At 34.2% G+C, this 18,470-nt stretch overlaps 1 protein-coding gene across 3 annotated transcripts in view; it reads right to left on the bottom strand.

Moving 5' to 3' along the window:
• TLK1 (tousled like kinase 1) overlaps positions 1–18,470 on the bottom strand; it is a 68,879-nt gene that overhangs the window by 23,312 nt on the left and 27,097 nt on the right. For all 3 annotated transcript variants that reach the window (XM_032692538.1, XM_032692536.1, XM_032692537.1), the window contains exons 3-11: positions 15,820–15,891; positions 10,217–10,292; positions 7,646–7,692; positions 7,199–7,285; positions 6,004–6,093; positions 5,066–5,158; positions 3,740–3,850; positions 1,871–2,007; positions 433–621 (exon numbers count right to left, since the gene is read on the bottom strand). In XM_032692538.1, coding sequence (XP_032548429.1) covers positions 433–621; positions 1,871–2,007; positions 3,740–3,850; positions 5,066–5,158; positions 6,004–6,093; positions 7,199–7,285; positions 7,646–7,692; positions 10,217–10,292; positions 15,820–15,891 — 902 coding nt within the window. The remainder of the gene's footprint in view (positions 1–432; positions 622–1,870; positions 2,008–3,739; positions 3,851–5,065; positions 5,159–6,003; positions 6,094–7,198; positions 7,286–7,645; positions 7,693–10,216; positions 10,293–15,819; positions 15,892–18,470) is intronic.

Below are 18,470 nucleotides of genomic sequence, written 5' to 3'. Positions count from 1 at the left end.
TAGACACATCTTCAAATACTAAAGGCCAAAAAAAGCTTTTCTTGTCAACTAAATACTATTACATGGACAAAAATGATCTCTAACTAAAGGAGAAGCTCTTAAACCAACGTGGAAGAGGAAAAGTTCAAAAGGTATCAGTGACATTATAAGAGAAGGAAGCCAGGATAAGGACACTTCTAGATCAGGAAAACATAAGGAACATTGCATAAACACAGAATGGTCCTTTCTCTGATGACTTTACCAAAAATAAATTGTGCAATTGTACAACAACTTCATAGACAGTGGTGCAAATTTCCCTAACATCAGCAAGTCCTCAGTGAGAATATAGCTGCTGAATATACTGAGTGTCTTTTTATGCTGTTATTTGAATAGAACGCACACAGACAATATCTGAGAATTTATGTAAAAGACTGATTGAAATGTTAAACTTACAGCTGTGGTAAATTGGGTCTAACAAAGGGATCGTTTTCTGCCCCATTCACAGCTTTATTTTTCCTCTGCTTGGGTTCAGAATTGGCAGATGGTGCCTGAGAATTATTTGTAGTTGGAGGCTTTCGCTTGGCCAGGAGCTTTCTTTGCCTTTCAATGTCTTCCCTTTGTTGATTCACCCATTCTTGCTGCCTGTAAACCCGAAAAAAAGCTTTATTAAAGTTTGATCCATTTGCATTTTTTAAAGAACTATCTTTTTAACTGGTAAGGCATTTAGAAATTTTAGAAAACTTACTGTATGTGTGAAAATGTTTCCTAGGAAAAAGAACACCGGTGTTCTTCATGAGGTGGAAACATTTTGCTAAAGCTATGGCACAATTTACTTTTTAAATATGTGGTGGTTTGTTTTGGGTTGTTTTGTTGTGTTTTTGAAAGTGTTACACATCACTTCTGCACTAGTAATAGAAAAAAAATATATATCTGAGCTAGTAGATACCTTCTTTTATACCATCAAAAAACCCCATAACAGAATCAATAGAGATTGCACCTGATTTTTATAGCCCAAATACTGAATTCGATCTGACTGTTGCCAAGTAAGTTATCGGTTTGGTTGTATGACAATTACAGCTTTTATGCAAAACGCACCTACAGTCTCTGTTTTTAAGGTTGCTTAGGGCATTGTTTCTCTAAAACAATCACATAATGCTAAGACTACATGCTGCCCTTCAAAAACTAAAATCTTGGTGAATTACCTTTTAAACACCTCTCTCTGTATCTATCTATACCTCCAAAGATTGAATCAAATTCATTATCAAATAACACCTTTTGAAGTACTGTGTAATTATTTTACCACCATCTCCAACTGCCTCCCAGAGCCCTTTCCCTTGGCCCTATCTCTGCTGAAATACCTGCTGCAGCACCTCTTTTCCAGGTGGTTGCTCTCCCCCATCCACTTGCACTAAACCCTGTCTGAGGCTGCCAGATTTGTCACTCCTCCTTCGTGGCACTGAGGAGCAGCAGGATGCCTCAAAAAACTGCTACTGTGATGATGCAGCACATATAAGTGACCAATGAGAACTTCACAGACCTCATCCGCCCCGATGACCACCAGTGATACATGGTTAGCTTCCTGAAAAATCACTGACTAGTTTTATAGCTCTTTCTACGAGATGAGATGAATAATTACGTGCTACTTATTTACTACATTCACGTTTTTCTAAGGGTAGTTAAAACTAAGTGAAACCAAACTGTCTTTCAAAGACACAGCCTTAGTATTCCCTCAGCTGACTAATGGAGTTCTGTACTGTATTCTCAGTCTTCAAAAGGCAAAGCAAAACACAACATATGAAAAGCTGCTCCAATCCTAGAACATTAGTAATAAAAAAATCCACTAGAGGGAACTAACATTAGTGAGAATTTTAAGAACATAGCATTGACTAACTTCACAAGATTTTGAAATGCAAAGCCATCTGTCCACTGTTCAGTAAATGAAGCACCATGACGAACTGTTGTAAAATGCCCCAGGCGTAATCTGTCTTGCATGCTCTTCTCTCTGCTTGCCAGCTTCTCCTGTGTGCTCTAAGAAAACAACAACAACAACAAATTCATATTTAGTAACACTAAAGTGTTCATAAAGTCAATAAAACACTCAGGTTTTTTTCCTCCAACAGCCTTCTAAAGCAGGGATAAAAGGAGAGTAAATGAAAATATCTTGTAGTATTTTACTCCATTTACTTCAATTTCTACAGAACTCAAACTCTGCAGTTGTCAGAATCAGTACTAAGGATGATTTATGCACCAAAAAAAATAAATCTCAGTTTGGCTCAGTTTTCCTATAAAGTTCACTGCTCTTCATAATTAACAGTTTATTTGTAAATACAGCAAAACTGACAGAGCATCACCATTATACAGGCATATAATTAAGATTCTGTCTGTACAGGTCTATTATAAAAAATGAGCCAACTTAGATATCAGAAGGAGTGCACCTACTACACTTAGCCTGGAAACTTCCTTGATAGAGCATCTATGTTACTACTTGTACCAAACTGACTTGGGTCAGGGACGTCTATGTGGGAATGGACTGTAGGTAGGTTTAACTGCAAGCAGATATTCACTTGCAGTAAGAGAAGCAGATGCCCTTCTCAGAATCAGTCACTGATACCACTAGAATCCTTGGGATGTGACAAACAATTGAATCTGCCTAGTCTCCTTCAGCAGAGGAAGAAAAAGCATTGTGAACACTTGATGAATGGAAACTCCTTTAATTGTTACAAATGCTTGCTTTATAAGAAATTTCTATGGCCCAAAAATCACACACACACAAAAAAAGTCAGAAGTTGACAGAAAGAAGGATCTTTGTGCAAACAGACTCCTAGAATGAGGAAGTGGCCTGCATGGCCTTTCACAACAAACGGCCCTTGTGATATTCTCAGTCTGAAGGTACCCACCTACTATCACGTCGAACAGATCCGATGCATCTTTTCCTTGCATTCCCCTCACAATGGAACTTAAAAGAACTGCAGTAATTTATTTGTGACATGCTAGTGAGGAAACTCTCCCTAATCTTCCAACAGCTCAGTTTGTGTCCTTGTATCTGACTGCAGCAGCCAGCAGCCAGCATTAGGGAAGAGATCTGGCTGTTTATCTTAAAACTTTTTTGTATCCTAATTTGTAATAAGTTGATTTTCTATTCACTTCTTCTTAATGTTTCTCTTTTTTTTTAATAAGATTATTTTAAAGAAGAGGGAGAGAAACAAGGTATCCTTGTCTTCTAAGAAACTGCTGCTAGTTGAAATATAATTGGCATTAAATTTCAAATAAGTATTTCTTTCATAGTAGTATGAAGGTGAACAGTCACCTTCATTTCCTTGTTTCCATTAATTCTGAGCTAACATGGCATTTTACATCATAAATTATCTCAGCCACTTAAGTGTCTCACAAAGAGATTTTAATAGTCTCCTCTTCCCAACAGATTAAGTTTAGAAATTCTTTAATCCACTGCGATCTTACAGTTTGTCCATGAAACTACATCACATACTAAATTCTTATCTTTTATGCTTCTCTATAGCTGAATTACTTATGATGGGAAAATCCTTAAATTTAAAAGGGCACATTTTCCATGATCTTAAAAAAGGCTCAGCATTTTATTTTTCCTATTCAGGTTTATAAACACACGGATAGAGATCCATGGATAGTTTCATTCTCAAGAGACTAATGTGAAAAAGCTGAAGGGAAAATGAAGGAATCATAATGGAGTTCTAGAGCAATCTCCCAGTTTTTATCAAAAATATTTTAAAAGCAGTGAGCTTACCTTTTCAATTAGAAGCTTCTTGCTCATTGAAATACATTTGTTCAACCTTTCTTTATATTTTTCAAGTAGCTTTTGTTGTTCATCTATTTGTCTTCTAAGATCACAGTTAGCCTAACAGATATATACAAAGTATGAAAAGATATATTGAAACACTATTTTTTTAATCAGTTCTCACAGAAAATAAAGGTATCTACCTTCACATGACCAAAGTAAGGAACATGCATAAACATCTATCTACAAAAATTTCATTTCACAGATCTATCCCAATCTATAGAAGGATGCTTTGCTTCCTTTTTTATTTCCTGTACACTGTCCTGCATTCTGTATTACAAAGCATTCAGCATACAAGTAATACATAAAAGCTCTGAACCTATCTCTTTTCCAGCTCTCCAGTGTTAAACCGTAAGTTTAATTTTATCTCCAGATTCTTTATATCTGATTGCTGAAGTCATGTGAAATCCTAACATTTTTAATTTCAAAGGAAACAAAAACTTCGCAATGATAAAAGTTTCAATCATTTGAGTGGGAAGTTTAACAAATTCCCTATGTTCCAATTATATTTAACCTTAAAATCCCACAGCAGTATTATTTTGATTAAAAGAAAATTTTAAAAAGTGTTTAGGGTTGTCTATCCCATACTGTTGAACACGTGTTCAAACAGTCTACATGTACCATTTCATAATATATGATTGCATGGGTTAATATTTGTATGCATTCTACATACGTATGTACACATATAAACACAAAGCAGACTACAGCCTGTAAATACAGGTTCATTTTGTATTTCATATTGCTATATATCACCTCTCCAGCACTTCTTTCAAGAGCACAAGCATTAAGATTTTTTTCCCCAAAAAGCTTAGAGCACAATATAGCATAGTTTTCTTATAAAAAGTAGTTATTTATTGCCTGTAATAATTTGCATCACAATCATTTCCATTCTGAAACTGTCAACAGTTGTCCCATTGGTAACTGCTAATCTCAATTAGAACAACCAAAAAACACCTGTTAGGTGAAATTATAGTATGAACTCAAGGAATTAATCAACTGCTTGCTAACTGCATCAGCTTTCTTTGTACCTTCAGGAAGTCTATAAACATATTTACTCATTAACAAGTCATAGCAGAGAAGCAGAAAAAACACCTTATACATTTCATTATACAGACTTCTTAGATTTAAGAAAAAATTTTACAGAAATTAAAAACTTGTTATACCTTTTTATTTAGGTAACCCTACAGTAATTAAAAAAGAAAATTAAAATATTTGCCTCATATTCACTGTCTGTTGTTCTGCACAAATAACCTTTACCCCATGTCTAACACTTACCCTGAGTAAGTCATCTATACGACCTTCTTTCTTTTCCAAGTCTTGATTTTTATTACTTTCTAGTGCAGCTAATTTCAGCATTGTGAGATCAGTCTAAAAAGAACATTTTCAAATATTTATCCTTTCCTTTAACAACTACAGGATTATTTTTCTCGTGTTTGTTAGGCAGAGAAATAAACTAGTTTAAAACATTCAACAAGACCAGCACATCTTATTTTTATGCATTTTGGAAGTGTCATGGAAGGTTCTAATTTAAAACCACTTTCCCTCTTCGTGAGGGCAACCATGAACAGTTGGGACAAACCACTAACAGTATCAAAAGATTTAATTAATTGAGAAGTTATTGTTCATTAAAAAAGCATATAAAACAGGGCAAGAACATAAACGTCAACGAATTACTTTAAATTCTCTATATTTGGGTCAACAGGTAAAGTTACCTTGTTCTGACTAACATGTGAAAGATAGAACAGATCACAACAGAAATGGCAGAGAGGATAAAACAGCTGCTTTCAGCTTTTGAAAGCCACGTCAGAACTCTGTCTTGATCATTTTGATTACCACCTCATTTTTCTTCTTCAATGTCAGATTTTAAATGCAATATGACAATGGCAGCTGTCAATTCAAATAGTGCCTGAAAGAGCAGCCTCTACTTCTAAGATCACACAACAGCTAAAATCTACCAAATGACACGGTCATTTAAAGTACATATGAAGAGCAATGCTGGAAGCCAAGCAAGTGCAGAATACAAAACAAATCAGAGAGATTTAAATTATGAGCTGCTGAACTTATTAGGAAAATGCTTTGGCAGTTGTAAAAAGCAAAGCTTTTGAAAGCTTTTAAGAGTTTAGAAGTTAAAAGATAATGAAATGAACATAACTACCTTTTTTTTTGTTTCTGTGGTCTGAAGTGATATAAAATAGCTCTATTCAAAAAGTTACCTGAGTAATTTTAATAGATAACTGCTTTGGTTGTGTGATAGGGTGGTCCCCGAAAGCTAATGAAGTAGGAGAAGGACTATTCTGTCGAACCTGAAAGGCACGAAAATGAAATATTTTAGATGCAACTGTAATATTTAATTATAAACATAGCCTTGTTACAACTCGTGGTAGAAAAAATCCAGAAGAACAGAGAAACAAGGTATCTGTATTACACAAGCTACTACTTGCAGCACTGCATTGAGAGTTCTATTGCTATGCTGATATGTATCCCTTGCAGTTCAGAAAGGATGCAATATATTCACTGAGAAAATTAGGATTGTCACTTTTGGGAAACAGACTGAAAGATTTAAGACAATACAAGACTGACATAAGGTGATGTCAGTCTTACACAGACTTATTTTTCTGATTCTGAGCTTTCACAACTCATGAATAATGTGAGTTATTTTTGGAGTGGTTATTTCCCATGGGAGAACCAGAAAGGGGAAGCTAGTGCAGATCAGAACACAAATCCTGTTAATGAACATAGTTTGTGTGAATGAGATTTTTTTCAAGCCAAATTCCACAATCTGTATTACACTCCATACTGTTGGCAAGAACAAGAGGATGCCTGAAGTTGAAAGTACATGGAATAAAAGCTGAGGTCTACCATCAGAGAAAACAAATCTTTTCTGCAACTGGCAAAATTTGTTTGGCCATTTAGAATAACACGTGGGGACGCTGAGCACTGAAATCGTGCTTATGAGAAGGGAAAAAAATGAGTTAGCATGACCAACAAAGAGAATTTTAAAGGTAAATTAGGTATTCAATTATTTTTTAAAAATTATGATTTATCAAAAACTGAGATTTTAAAGTCCCAAGTTAGGGGTTCAGTTTCCTCACAAGTAAGAAAAATCCTCCTCTTTTTTGTGTGAGACTTATGAATAGATGTCATTATAACATTTAACATTTATTCAACATTTTACATAATTACTTTGTATTTTAAAAAGACATTTAATAAAACAAAGTCGCAGTGTTAACAGAAAAATTTAGTTTTAATACTTAGTTTGATCCTTTTTTCTTTTTAATGTTTAAAGAATGAACGTTTTCCAAGGACTCCCTCCTCTGAAAACTCTTCCCTTGAATATAGACTATTTTCAATTATCCTGTTTTTAGACTATAAAATTATGTCCAGCAGTGATGAAGTTCACAAACTTACAGAAGAAGGAGCGGAATGTGAATTCTGAGGAGATCGGATTGCAGGAGGTACACCTCGCACTGGACTAGAGCCGTTTCCACCTTGGTACTGTAGAGTAGATATAGCCCTCCAATTAGTCAATCTTATCAAAATACATTCTACATCTACTGAATGATACAGTTCATCTGTACACAGAATCTGTAAATCAGATTGTATTACTTTTATTAGTGTAGCCTTTAGCCATTTAAAGAAAAGCATGAAATAAACTGGTTTTTGTATTTTAGTTCAGGCTGCACTGAGATGACTGTGTCTCTACTTCAAGGTTTAATACTCAAGAAGTTTATATGAAGAAAAAAAGTGTAATCTCTCGAGACCTATTCATTACAAACAAAATTCTGTAGCATCCAGAACAAGATAAAAGTAAATTTTAAAACCAAAGTAAATTTTACAAATACACAAAATCCTTACCTCGAAATAGTCACTAATCTTGTGACCACGTCCCCCAATATTCTTTCCTGCAACAAATACATTAGAATGGATTAAATAAACTACTTGTAGAGGTGCCTTACATTTTTACATATAAAGTAATTATAGCAAAATCTTACCACTTGTTAATTGGTTTTCTTTGATGTGGTAATATGTGATGCCCCTATGCAGGTAATTAAAGGATTGGCCACAACAAAGGGATTTGCATATTCCATTCACTGAGAAATCAGATATTAAGTCACACTTCAATTCCTAAACCACCTTAGTGTAGACTTAGCAGTAACTCTAGACCTCCTCCAGATAACAGGAAACTCATCTCTTATCCTACAGATCAAACCTTTAGCTCTAACTCCCTCCCCTTTTCAAGCACTATCTCAAAGTCCACCCGCTTCCAGAATACTGAATTAACCAAGTCTACTAGCATTATATACTCTACTCGAGTTATTATTCCCAAATGTTCTGCCCAAGGATTTCCCTAAGTGTCAATAACAGTGTGGGCATCGATGATGACAAGTATTTCCAGTCCTCTTAACCTGATTAAGAATTGGGTAACTCACAGGGTTAACTAGGGAAATAAACACCAGTGAATGAGATCAGAATTTTCTTTATCTCAAATATTTTGAGACTTCAGGAGCAGTAATTTGAATTCTCTCTCTTCAACTTGAGGACCTGACCCATATGTGCCATTCCTACACCTTACCTAATGCACAAATGCTTTCTTTTATTTGGCCCTAGGATGACCAATAAATCTCAAGACTGTATTTGTCTCTTGTACAGGCGACACTACCTGTTAGGAGACACCTTGGAAATGGACTATTGTTCAAAGCTTTTTACTTTATAGAAAGAAATTTTTGCGATAAATTAGGAGACCATTGCCTACAGATCCAAAAATGTAATTCTGGACCTTTTAGCAAAGATTTTCAAGCTTTTCTACTGTTCCAGCCCTGATGAATTCTAGTCCAATGTGACTGTATATTGGCACTGCTGCATAACGCTGTGTCACTAAGAAATAACATGAAGAAACAGAAACATTTGTCAGTCCTGTCTGTGTAAAGACTTTTAACAGAAAAAATTAGATAAAATAATTCAAAGACCTAAACAGCACACAGCTAACTTCTCCAATAGTTACCCAGTTGGTGTACATACTGCTGCTACTTCCCTCCAGCCAGTTCTTTACCTACCCTATAATTCTGCTAGTGATTCCTGTCTTCATGCTTAATTCTCATGCATCATTTTATCAAATTAAAATTTGCTTTCATGCAGATAAATGAGACAGACTGCACTCCTTTTCAGTATAGAAAAATCTATTTGACGTAATGTAACAGAACTCTGTACTGAAGAAATACATCAAATTATTTTGGCACAGCCAATTATGAATAGATTTACACTGATTTTATTCCACATTCCAATTACCTCCATCTTCTAAACAATACTTTTCTTCAACATTTATGGATTATTTTACATATTACGAAGTCAATATCCTGGCTATGCAATATACAAGAGATTGATCTCGTTTCTTTTTTTCAACACAATAGCAGTATTGCTGTGCTTCAACTGTACTGTATCACTCCAACAGGCTGCAGTTTCTTAGGCCTTGAGAACATTGCAGTGCAGACTATTTAGTTTCACTGCTGCTGACAGTAAAATAGTAATTATAAGACATTAAAATCATGTTTTCTAAGTTAAAAAGTTCCTGAAACTTCCATCATCTTTAATTTCAATCCTTATTAGTAACAGGAAGGATAGGCTATTAGAACAATGGAAATAGGAAATTCCATTCAGGTTCTTTGAACAAAGCAGGTGTCTACAAAGTAACACAAAGAAATCAATTTTAGTCAAACTACATAATTCTTCTGATAATAGCACGTTGCATGATGAAGACTTCCAGATATGGAGCCCATTGATATATATCTGTAGTGACATTTTCTAGCTCAGTTAGAATAAAACAAAAAGCTAATACTGATGTTATCAGAACTATTTCCTCTCCCCTTTGATGAATTTTTGTCTTGAGGTTCAATTTCCATCATTCCTCCCCCAAAAGTCACACTAAAGAGAGGAACAACAAAAAATAAACTTTGTAAATATTAAATTAGAAATCAGCCTCATCCCTCTTTCCCCATCTCTCTAGACAACCACAGTGTTCCATAGAAAAGGAAGAATAAAACTCAATTTTTGTATATACCTGTAAACCAAGCAATCAGATACTGTAATCTGTAACCCCTTTTCCCCCTTACCTACTGAAAAGAAATACAAACCACAAAGGTATTTTGCATGAGAAGAGCTGCTATAATTCTCAAAAAGAACACAGAGTTGTATCACAGCTGCAAGTTATAGATACAGCAGCTCATGATTCTTTTGAGTTATTACCAGGTCAATTCATGTTTTACTTGCCCACTCCTTTCAGTGATAAACGGGAGTGGGAGGAGAATATGTAATTTATCATCCAAAACCTAACACCTGTCTTATGCAAGCAAAAACACAGAATTTTTCAGGTTAACAGTCAAAACTTTGTTACATGCAATCATTATCTAAGTAATTTACAATTTAGTTTACCTTGGCTGCTTTCACTCTGAGTGTCTGCTTTTCTTTTTCTTCCTCTGGAAGGTTCTGACTGTTTCTTCTCTGGAGTCTACAAACAACAAAAAGAAAATGATGCAACAGCATTTCTATTTATTTATATTACTGCTATATTATTGCAAAATAAATTTAAATCCTCATTCATAAAACATGATTTCACAATTAAGTAGACATGCAATTTCAGATAGTAGTTAAAGTAGATAATATGATCTTTGGTCAATCAGGTAAGTACAAGCTAGAAGAGATATTTAAGAAAGTGCGAAATAATTCTTAAATTATTTCCCAAAAGGTAATTCCACATATTAACTTTTAAGCAATTATACCTTTTCATCCATTCCAGGGTTTATGAACATCTAATTTTGTTTCATTTATGGCTACATTTTATCGAGATCTCCATATTTTAGTGTGGGTGTTTTAAAGCTTAATACTTAAGCGAATAATCTGGTTCTTAAAGTTCTAGCGCTTCAATAGGAAGCCAATAATGTTGCACATTTTCAGAAGTGCAGAAAACATCTCCAAACTAATAAAAACTGTATAGATTTCTAGAATCTGCTTAGGATTAAAAAGAAAGAAAAAGAGGAAAAAATAGATAGCAATTGCTCAAAATTTTAATATCTGTGCACTTGTAAAGTGTCATCCTCCCCTCCCCATTATATTTTTATCTCAAGTAAGTGTAAGAAAACCATCAATGATAAGTGAAAAAATACAAATCTGTTAATAATTCTAAAGTAAATTTTTATATACAGTTGCCTAGAAATTACAATCAGCATGTACAACACAGATAACAAGAAAGGGCTGTGATCAGAAGCATCTCTAAATTATATTTGCTCTTCTTTGATCTGAGGATTCAAACCAGTTAGTCTCCCCAGTTTAAGTTAAATGATAAAAACTGCTTTGGTTCAAGAAGAACATACTGCATCTCTGAGTTTGTGTGTGTATTCAGTCTTCATGGTGCCTCATATGTAACTGGAGAAAGCACAGGAGCCATTACGTGAACTATTTTAACATCAATAAATCAAAGGTCTCTAATATTTTAGACTAAACTTGAGATCAGTGATCAGATACTTCATTTTTTCATTATATGATCATTTCATCATTTTATTGTATGTCACTTTGTGCTCCAAATATGCTTTCTCAACACAGCAAATTATATCACAATTCAAATTTCAACCATCACTAAAAGCATTTCAAGGATGTTTCATTCCCAAAAATCTTCAGGCAGATATCTTCTTATATAAATTTACTACAAATATTCTACAGTATTTATTTCGGCAAGAACCACTTTAAGCTACCTGTGATCTGTAGAAAATTGTGAGTCTATAAAAGAACCAGCAGAACAAGAAAGGTCTTTCTTACTTATACCATGTATTTAAGTTACAAGAGTTATGTGGATAGCTTCATAAAAACATCTCTGGAAGTTTTACAATTATAACTGCATTGTATATAATTGTATTATCAGGCTACAAATTAAGTTCAAATTAAATACATTTGCATCTTTTCCAGTGCTATCGTACATTAGCAAACTATACAACACAGACTCCTGGAAATGAAGTTATTTCAAGACTGTACAATTCTAAAAGCAGAACGCATAGATTAGAAATACTACTTTAATAATTTGCAATTACTGCCAGGTAAATAGGTAATATTAAGCTATTTTTCCATAAGCAAAATCGAAACTACCTGACCAAGAATTTTGATGTTATTCTTATTTTCCAACTTTTAATTTTGCAGTTACGTTCTAATGTAGTCAGTTTTACCTATCATAGCAAGCAAAAAAAAAAAATTTGTTTAAAAGCTAATTAATGACAAAACATTTAAGATTTCCCCCACCAAAATTAGCTTCCAACTGCTGCGACTTGTATCTAAAAACCAGACATTTAAAGAGGTTTATAGTTTTAAAACTCAAATAATTCATAAATGTCTATTTCCTTAAGCTCTTCTGATTTCTTTCAGTGTTTAATTTAACCTTCCAAACTAGAAAGTATTAGCACACTAATGAGGTTATTAATGAGGTTACCCAACAAGGTCATGTTCACCTTTCCTAAGCACAAAATTCACATGGTAATGTACAGCATACATCAATCACTAGAAAATATTCTCCAAAATCCTTCCTAATGAGTGGAATCATATGAATTACAAGAAATTGAAGACTAATGAAGTCGGAGAGTATTCTCCTAATAAATGAAGCTGCTTTCTGTCACTTCAGAAGTGTTTATATATAACCAAGATTTAGATTAAAATCCTACTATTTCATAAGCAAGACAAAACAGTTTTGAGGTTATCCAATGCTAGATTGTAAAGTTCTGTTAAAGTCACACACAGATTGGCACATCAGCAGAGTTTCACACATAGTAGTCTTGATCCTAGTTTTCCCCTCAATTCACTGTGCTTCCCAGAGTCTTCTTTTTACATTTATAATTTTAAATCTTGGGTTTTCACATCCTCTTTTATAAAGTAAACATTTCTAAGAACCAATTATGAACTAGTTAATCTCCTTTTAATAAACACTCAGATAAGTATTTTTATGTATTTTATACATAGTTAAATATTCTTTATCATTTTTGTAGAACTGTTAACAACATAATTCAGGAAGTTATTTTTGTAGAAGAAAAAAATAATGTGCAGTAAAATTAAACGTTTTATTTTTTTTGTATCTCAACACTTAAATCTTTAGTATGCTTAAAAGCTATGATGTTTTAGTTGTTAAGATTTTTTCATATGCATAATGAACGAGTCCCTAGTTTTCTACCATCATTTTTTTCTAAATCCTACCCTCCCCCTAAAGCTTTACAACTACAGCAAACAAATACAGGAGTGCTGTTTTCCCCTGTGACATATTTTAAATTCTAATGAGATCAAAACTTTAGATACTTCTGAAATAACATTTATAACAAGGGTTCGGTACTACTGGAATCTGTAGCAACTAAACAGCGAGAAGTAAGCTGAGCAAAACATTTAAATAACTAATCAAACTGGACAAATCAAGCCACAGACAAAGCTGTCCTCCCCTAAATAATTCACTATCTACAGAGAACAGAAAATACTAGTTATAAATAAAAGAATGTATTTGCAATCAAAACAAGGAGGAGCAATCTATTTTCATGAGGAATGGTAGGGAAGTCCAAAATATTGGAAGACTATCATAGGCACTTGTTCACAACCTGAGGTAGCCAATTTAGGATTCGTATCTTAACTACAAGTAGCTAATAAACACTCAAGACCCACGCACCACAGCAACAAAGCATTTAATAAAATAACGTATACCTTTAAAAAGAAACTGGAGTACTGGTCTGGATATCAAGATCAAACATTCAGCTAATGTTTATTGCTCAAAATGCTGTACTGAATCCAGAATAAAGCCTGGTTTCAAGTTATTTTGCAGATCAAAGTTTACCTCTATTAAAACTATTATTCAAGTAATCTGCCCATCTTCATACATCCATAAGATAGGGAAAAAAAAGAGACTATAGTTCTAACAGTTGCATTTTCTGCAATACTTTATGGAAAAAGTAAAAAAAAATCACACCAGAGAAACAAAAAGTGGTGTGTGTGGGAAGCCTTCCTTGTTTTAAAAACTAAGTATGAAAGACTCACTCTCTTTTCACATGCCACTTCATGATGAAAGCACATAATAGTGACATGAATGTACCATCACAATTTGATCAGAAACTGACATTCTTGCTGGAAATTAATTTCAATGATTCCGAGATTTGCATTTCTTTTTTTTTTTCTCCCCAAACCTACTGTAATACAACAGTGCTCTCTCAACATCAAATGATGGCACTGCTTCCCGAATGAGCAGGTCTTTGTATTTTCACACTACCATCACTGTTATTGTGAAAGCTTCAAGGTCACATCATTAAAACAAAGAAAAAACAAAACAAAAAAATCCCGCAATGAAGAACTACAGTATACTTTTTATAGTATTACAGCATATAAGTAGCCAGATGCAATTTTAAGAACAAAACTGTAAAAACTTACAAACATATTTGCTATTACAATTTAAAAAAGTCAAGAAATCATATTTCACTACTCAATGTCATTAAGACTCATCTTGCACTGTGCAGTGGAGCACTGGACTTCTATGCAGGATATTTTAGAAAAAGAAGTCTATTTCTATTTTAGAACACAAGTTTTAGAATATTTAAAAAACTAAATTATTATCCCTACCTAGAAGCACAAACCTCTCTTGAGGTTAAAACACTGTGCAGAGACTTTCAAATTTACATGCCTCAGAAAAACCTTGCCTTTGTATCTCATGTATACAACTCTAAAATAACATTTTCCTACACCAAAAAGTTATTACACATATAGTCAGTGTTTTGAGATCCCCGAAATACTCAAGGATAAGTTTTTTTATCAAGGAATTGCAACAATGCATCATAGCCTTCAGGCTACTGCAGCACATTTCCATTCCCACAACTACATCAGGACTGCATCACTGCCCAAAGTATTTCTACGAAGAGCCATGAATAAAAACAACAGGCAGACAGAATCTTCTGGTTAAGAAAATAGTCTATGCAGCTGAATGCATAATCCAGTTGGGAAAGGTGAGGGGGAAAAAACCACAGCAGACACTTTTCCAATGAGGAAAACAAATCACACAAACAGAACTTTTATAAATAAGGTATCAGTTTTGGGAACCAACTAAATTCACTTGCTGGGCAGCCCAGTATCAAAGCAAACATCAGACAGTGTTTCGTAGCAACCGAGCAAATGAACAATTAAGCCCCAAAGTAAAGCTTTGATATGTGAAAACAACATCAACAGCACATTCCAAACAACTTTCCCTCCAGCATGACACACACTCCAACACAGGTCTGGCCTAGGCTAGAAATACACTCTTGGTTAGAGTGGGTATAACCTTGTCCGTGCAATGTCTGATGTACCCCCACAAAACTCTCAAGAGGGACGCACCAACCCCAAAATAGGTGAATCCCAAGAGCTGCACTACTGCAACAATATCAATGCTCATCACTAAGGAAGATCTTCTACACAAGGGAAGTCTGGGCTCTGCACATTAAAACCTAATAAAAGTATGAATTCTTTTTTGCATTACAGAATGGTCTCAGGTAAGAAAATACAGTGACAACTGCAGCTTTTACAAATGCAGGTGATGACTACTGTCTGTCCTCGAAATAAATCCATATTTTAAAAGAAAACATAACAAACTAGTTTTCAGAGTATTTTCTAAGATTCAGCCAAGGACTAGTCAAAGTTTATCTGTGCTGATGAAACACTTATTACTTATGAAATGAAAGACAGCAAACTGTTTAAGCATTTTCAGTTCCAAGCGATGCATGTACACTCACAGCATGAGGACAGATAATAAAGAAGCAGAAGCAGCTTGTTTCATGACCAAAAATCCAAAGAAACTGTTTTTTTCCAGTCATGCTTCCTCCTCCAAGAGATGGTGTCTTTTAGTAGTTTTTGCTTTTTTTCCTATCTAGCCGAGTAGTCTGTATTTTATTTTAAAAGCTTCTATACAAAATAAGGCATCAAAGTAGAATACAAAAATAGGACTTATTAGCATTTAAATTCTGAGGTAATAATGAATCTGTACCATATACTTAACTTACCTCTGATTCTTTATCACTTAAAGATCCCAAACTTCCAAAGCTGTGATTTGAACTCTCGTTATTTGTTGAGGCCTACCAAGACAAATAAAATAGTCAACATTATATACAGATTAATAGAACAGCTAATCCACCATTCTCACAACAAGTAACAGTCATTTCATGCTTGCATAGAAAAATTGGTTAACTACAGAGCACTTGTGACTTGCAAGGGGGATAAGAAGTTTGACAGCTGGATGTTTTGAGGGCACAGTAAATTCTGAATTTTGATTGCTTTTAAGCCAAATAAAACTCCAGAACATTCAAAACCATTTCAGTTTTATTTGAGAATAGCAAAATATGCAATGAAATACCACATCAAATGATTGCACAGAATGGGTTTAAAAAGCCAATATTGCTGAAAGTGCTGGAGACTACTAAAATTTTTCAATTTTCGAAAAAAAGAGGGTTTAATTTTCTCTACAACAGATAATAGGCTATTGTAGAGATTTTTTTTTTAGTTCATTCAGTGACAGAAAATTAAAATGTATTGACAGTATCACTCTACATTCTTAAAACAAATTATTTTCCCCAAAATAATAAATTCACACTAGTGAGGGAAGGAAAAAAAAAAAAAAGCCCCCAATAGTGAAATAGTCCCAAATTACAATGTTTGTTTAGAAATTTACTGAGGCTGATTTATTCAGAGATCTTTTGAACAGAGCATGGCAACAAGGGCATTTTAATGAAAGAGTCATCATCAGCTGAGCATCTTTCTATTAAAAGAAAACGTCCTTTCTTACAATGCTGGATTGTTCTCCTCCATATAGTAAGGCAGAACAAATACTTTGAAGTGAAACAACTAGTTGCAAGGCAAACTGTTTGCTTCAAAGCATTAAATTCCAGTACTGTGTCAGTTTGCGGGAGAGCACTCATCTGTGACACTCATCTGTGACACTCATCTGAATAACTAGATCATCTCTGAATCAAAATTTCTAGAGAAATGTTAACTAAACCCCCAAAATTTCCATGTATGGTTCCCTCTACAGGGAGGTCTCTAGTACAGAAATGCCTGTATGTAGTTCTCCCTTGCAATGTCTCAGTACCTGGCCATTGGAGTCAGCTAAGACAACAATCTAACCTATATTCATATTTCCAGCCTTGCTTACTGAAAAAGTTTGAAGGTGATGGGCTTTTCCCCCCAACAACTCCAAACCTCTTCAGCAAAACACAGATAAGGCTAGGCTTCCAAAACAGTAGTCCTCATAAATAACAGTCCATCTCAATTTAATTACTAGAAGAATATAATGACCTAGAATATTTCAAAAAATAAAAAGTAAGTGCAGCTGCAAGTTCTGTATTGTCTTGCTAGGTTAGGAAAACAAGAATTTGGTACATGTGGATTTGGGGTTGTACACAAAGAACTTTCCTCATTTTGGCCTTCAAAGTGAAAGCAGACCAACAGATATCGTATTTATACATCATATTTCCCCAGTTACCTCTGTACATCAGTTCAAAAAGGTTTTATCAGTCTTTTTAATAAAAATAAGATAAGCCTCTCTGAACATCCCCCACCAAGACTAAAGACTGTATTTAAAAGAAAAAGCATTTTCCAAACACAGCCCAGATCAGCTATTACACTTCATTTTATCTGCATGGATACACTGTATGGTCACAAAAGAAATAAAAACAAAACTGATATAATTGTCATTTTACTGATGGTGTAATAAATCACACGACTAGGAGGTAAGAACAACAGTATCTTAGATGAGCATCTGCATCTACCAGAAAATACTGGTAGTAGTATCTTCAGCAAATATTTATCAAAGTATTTGATAGAATTAAAATCACTTTATCTAGATATCCATTTGGAAACCAACTGAATGAGATACAGATCTTGGAATGCATCAGGGACAAGAAATTTATGTTTCATATGGCAGAGTGAAAAAGGAAATTAGTTATTTTAATTTTTTTCCTGGCTAATTTGGATGAACAAACTGATAATGTGAAACTGGAATGTAATTTGGCTAACAGCGAAATCAGTTGAACAAAGGACAACAAAAAAAGACTTGAACAGATTTATGGAAATATAAGCAGTGACTCACAGGGATCAACGTTTAAAGAAGAGGAACACCAAGAAACTTGAAAATGCCTTTTAAAGAAAATGTATTACACACAGAGTAGTAGGCAGATTATGAGGAGTGTAAACTGGCAACAAGGCCAGGGATCAAAACAGCTGTATCAAAAACTAGAAGTTAAATGAAGCTAAAAAAAGGTACAGATCTAGCAATGAAAAGGATAAATAGTAATTTGAATAATGAGTGACTACCTGAGCTATTATAATGAGCTAATTAATTTAAGGAGTAAGCAGTACTAGAGAACCGAAGCAATAAATAAACAAAGATGGGCCAGAATTACTGTTTGTCTCTATCTAATTATAATCATAAGATATGGCAAGTATACACTTTTGCAGTCATAATGAGAAGGCAATTAAACAGTGCATCAACCTCACTCTGTCGATCCAACCTATTTCCCTCCTCTAATATTTAACTCATTTCTTGGTTAAGATGGAACTAACAAGTGATAGGTCACCTTTTTACAGCTTTGTGACAGTTACCTCCATGTCACTCTCAAAAACAAAATAAGATACAATGCAAGACCACTATACAATAATT

This window comes from Chiroxiphia lanceolata, chromosome 7, assembly GCF_009829145.1.
Source record: "Chiroxiphia lanceolata isolate bChiLan1 chromosome 7, bChiLan1.pri, whole genome shotgun sequence".
Taxonomy (NCBI): Eukaryota; Metazoa; Chordata; class Aves; order Passeriformes; family Pipridae; genus Chiroxiphia; species Chiroxiphia lanceolata.
This window is presented reverse-complemented; position numbering and strand designations above follow the sequence as displayed.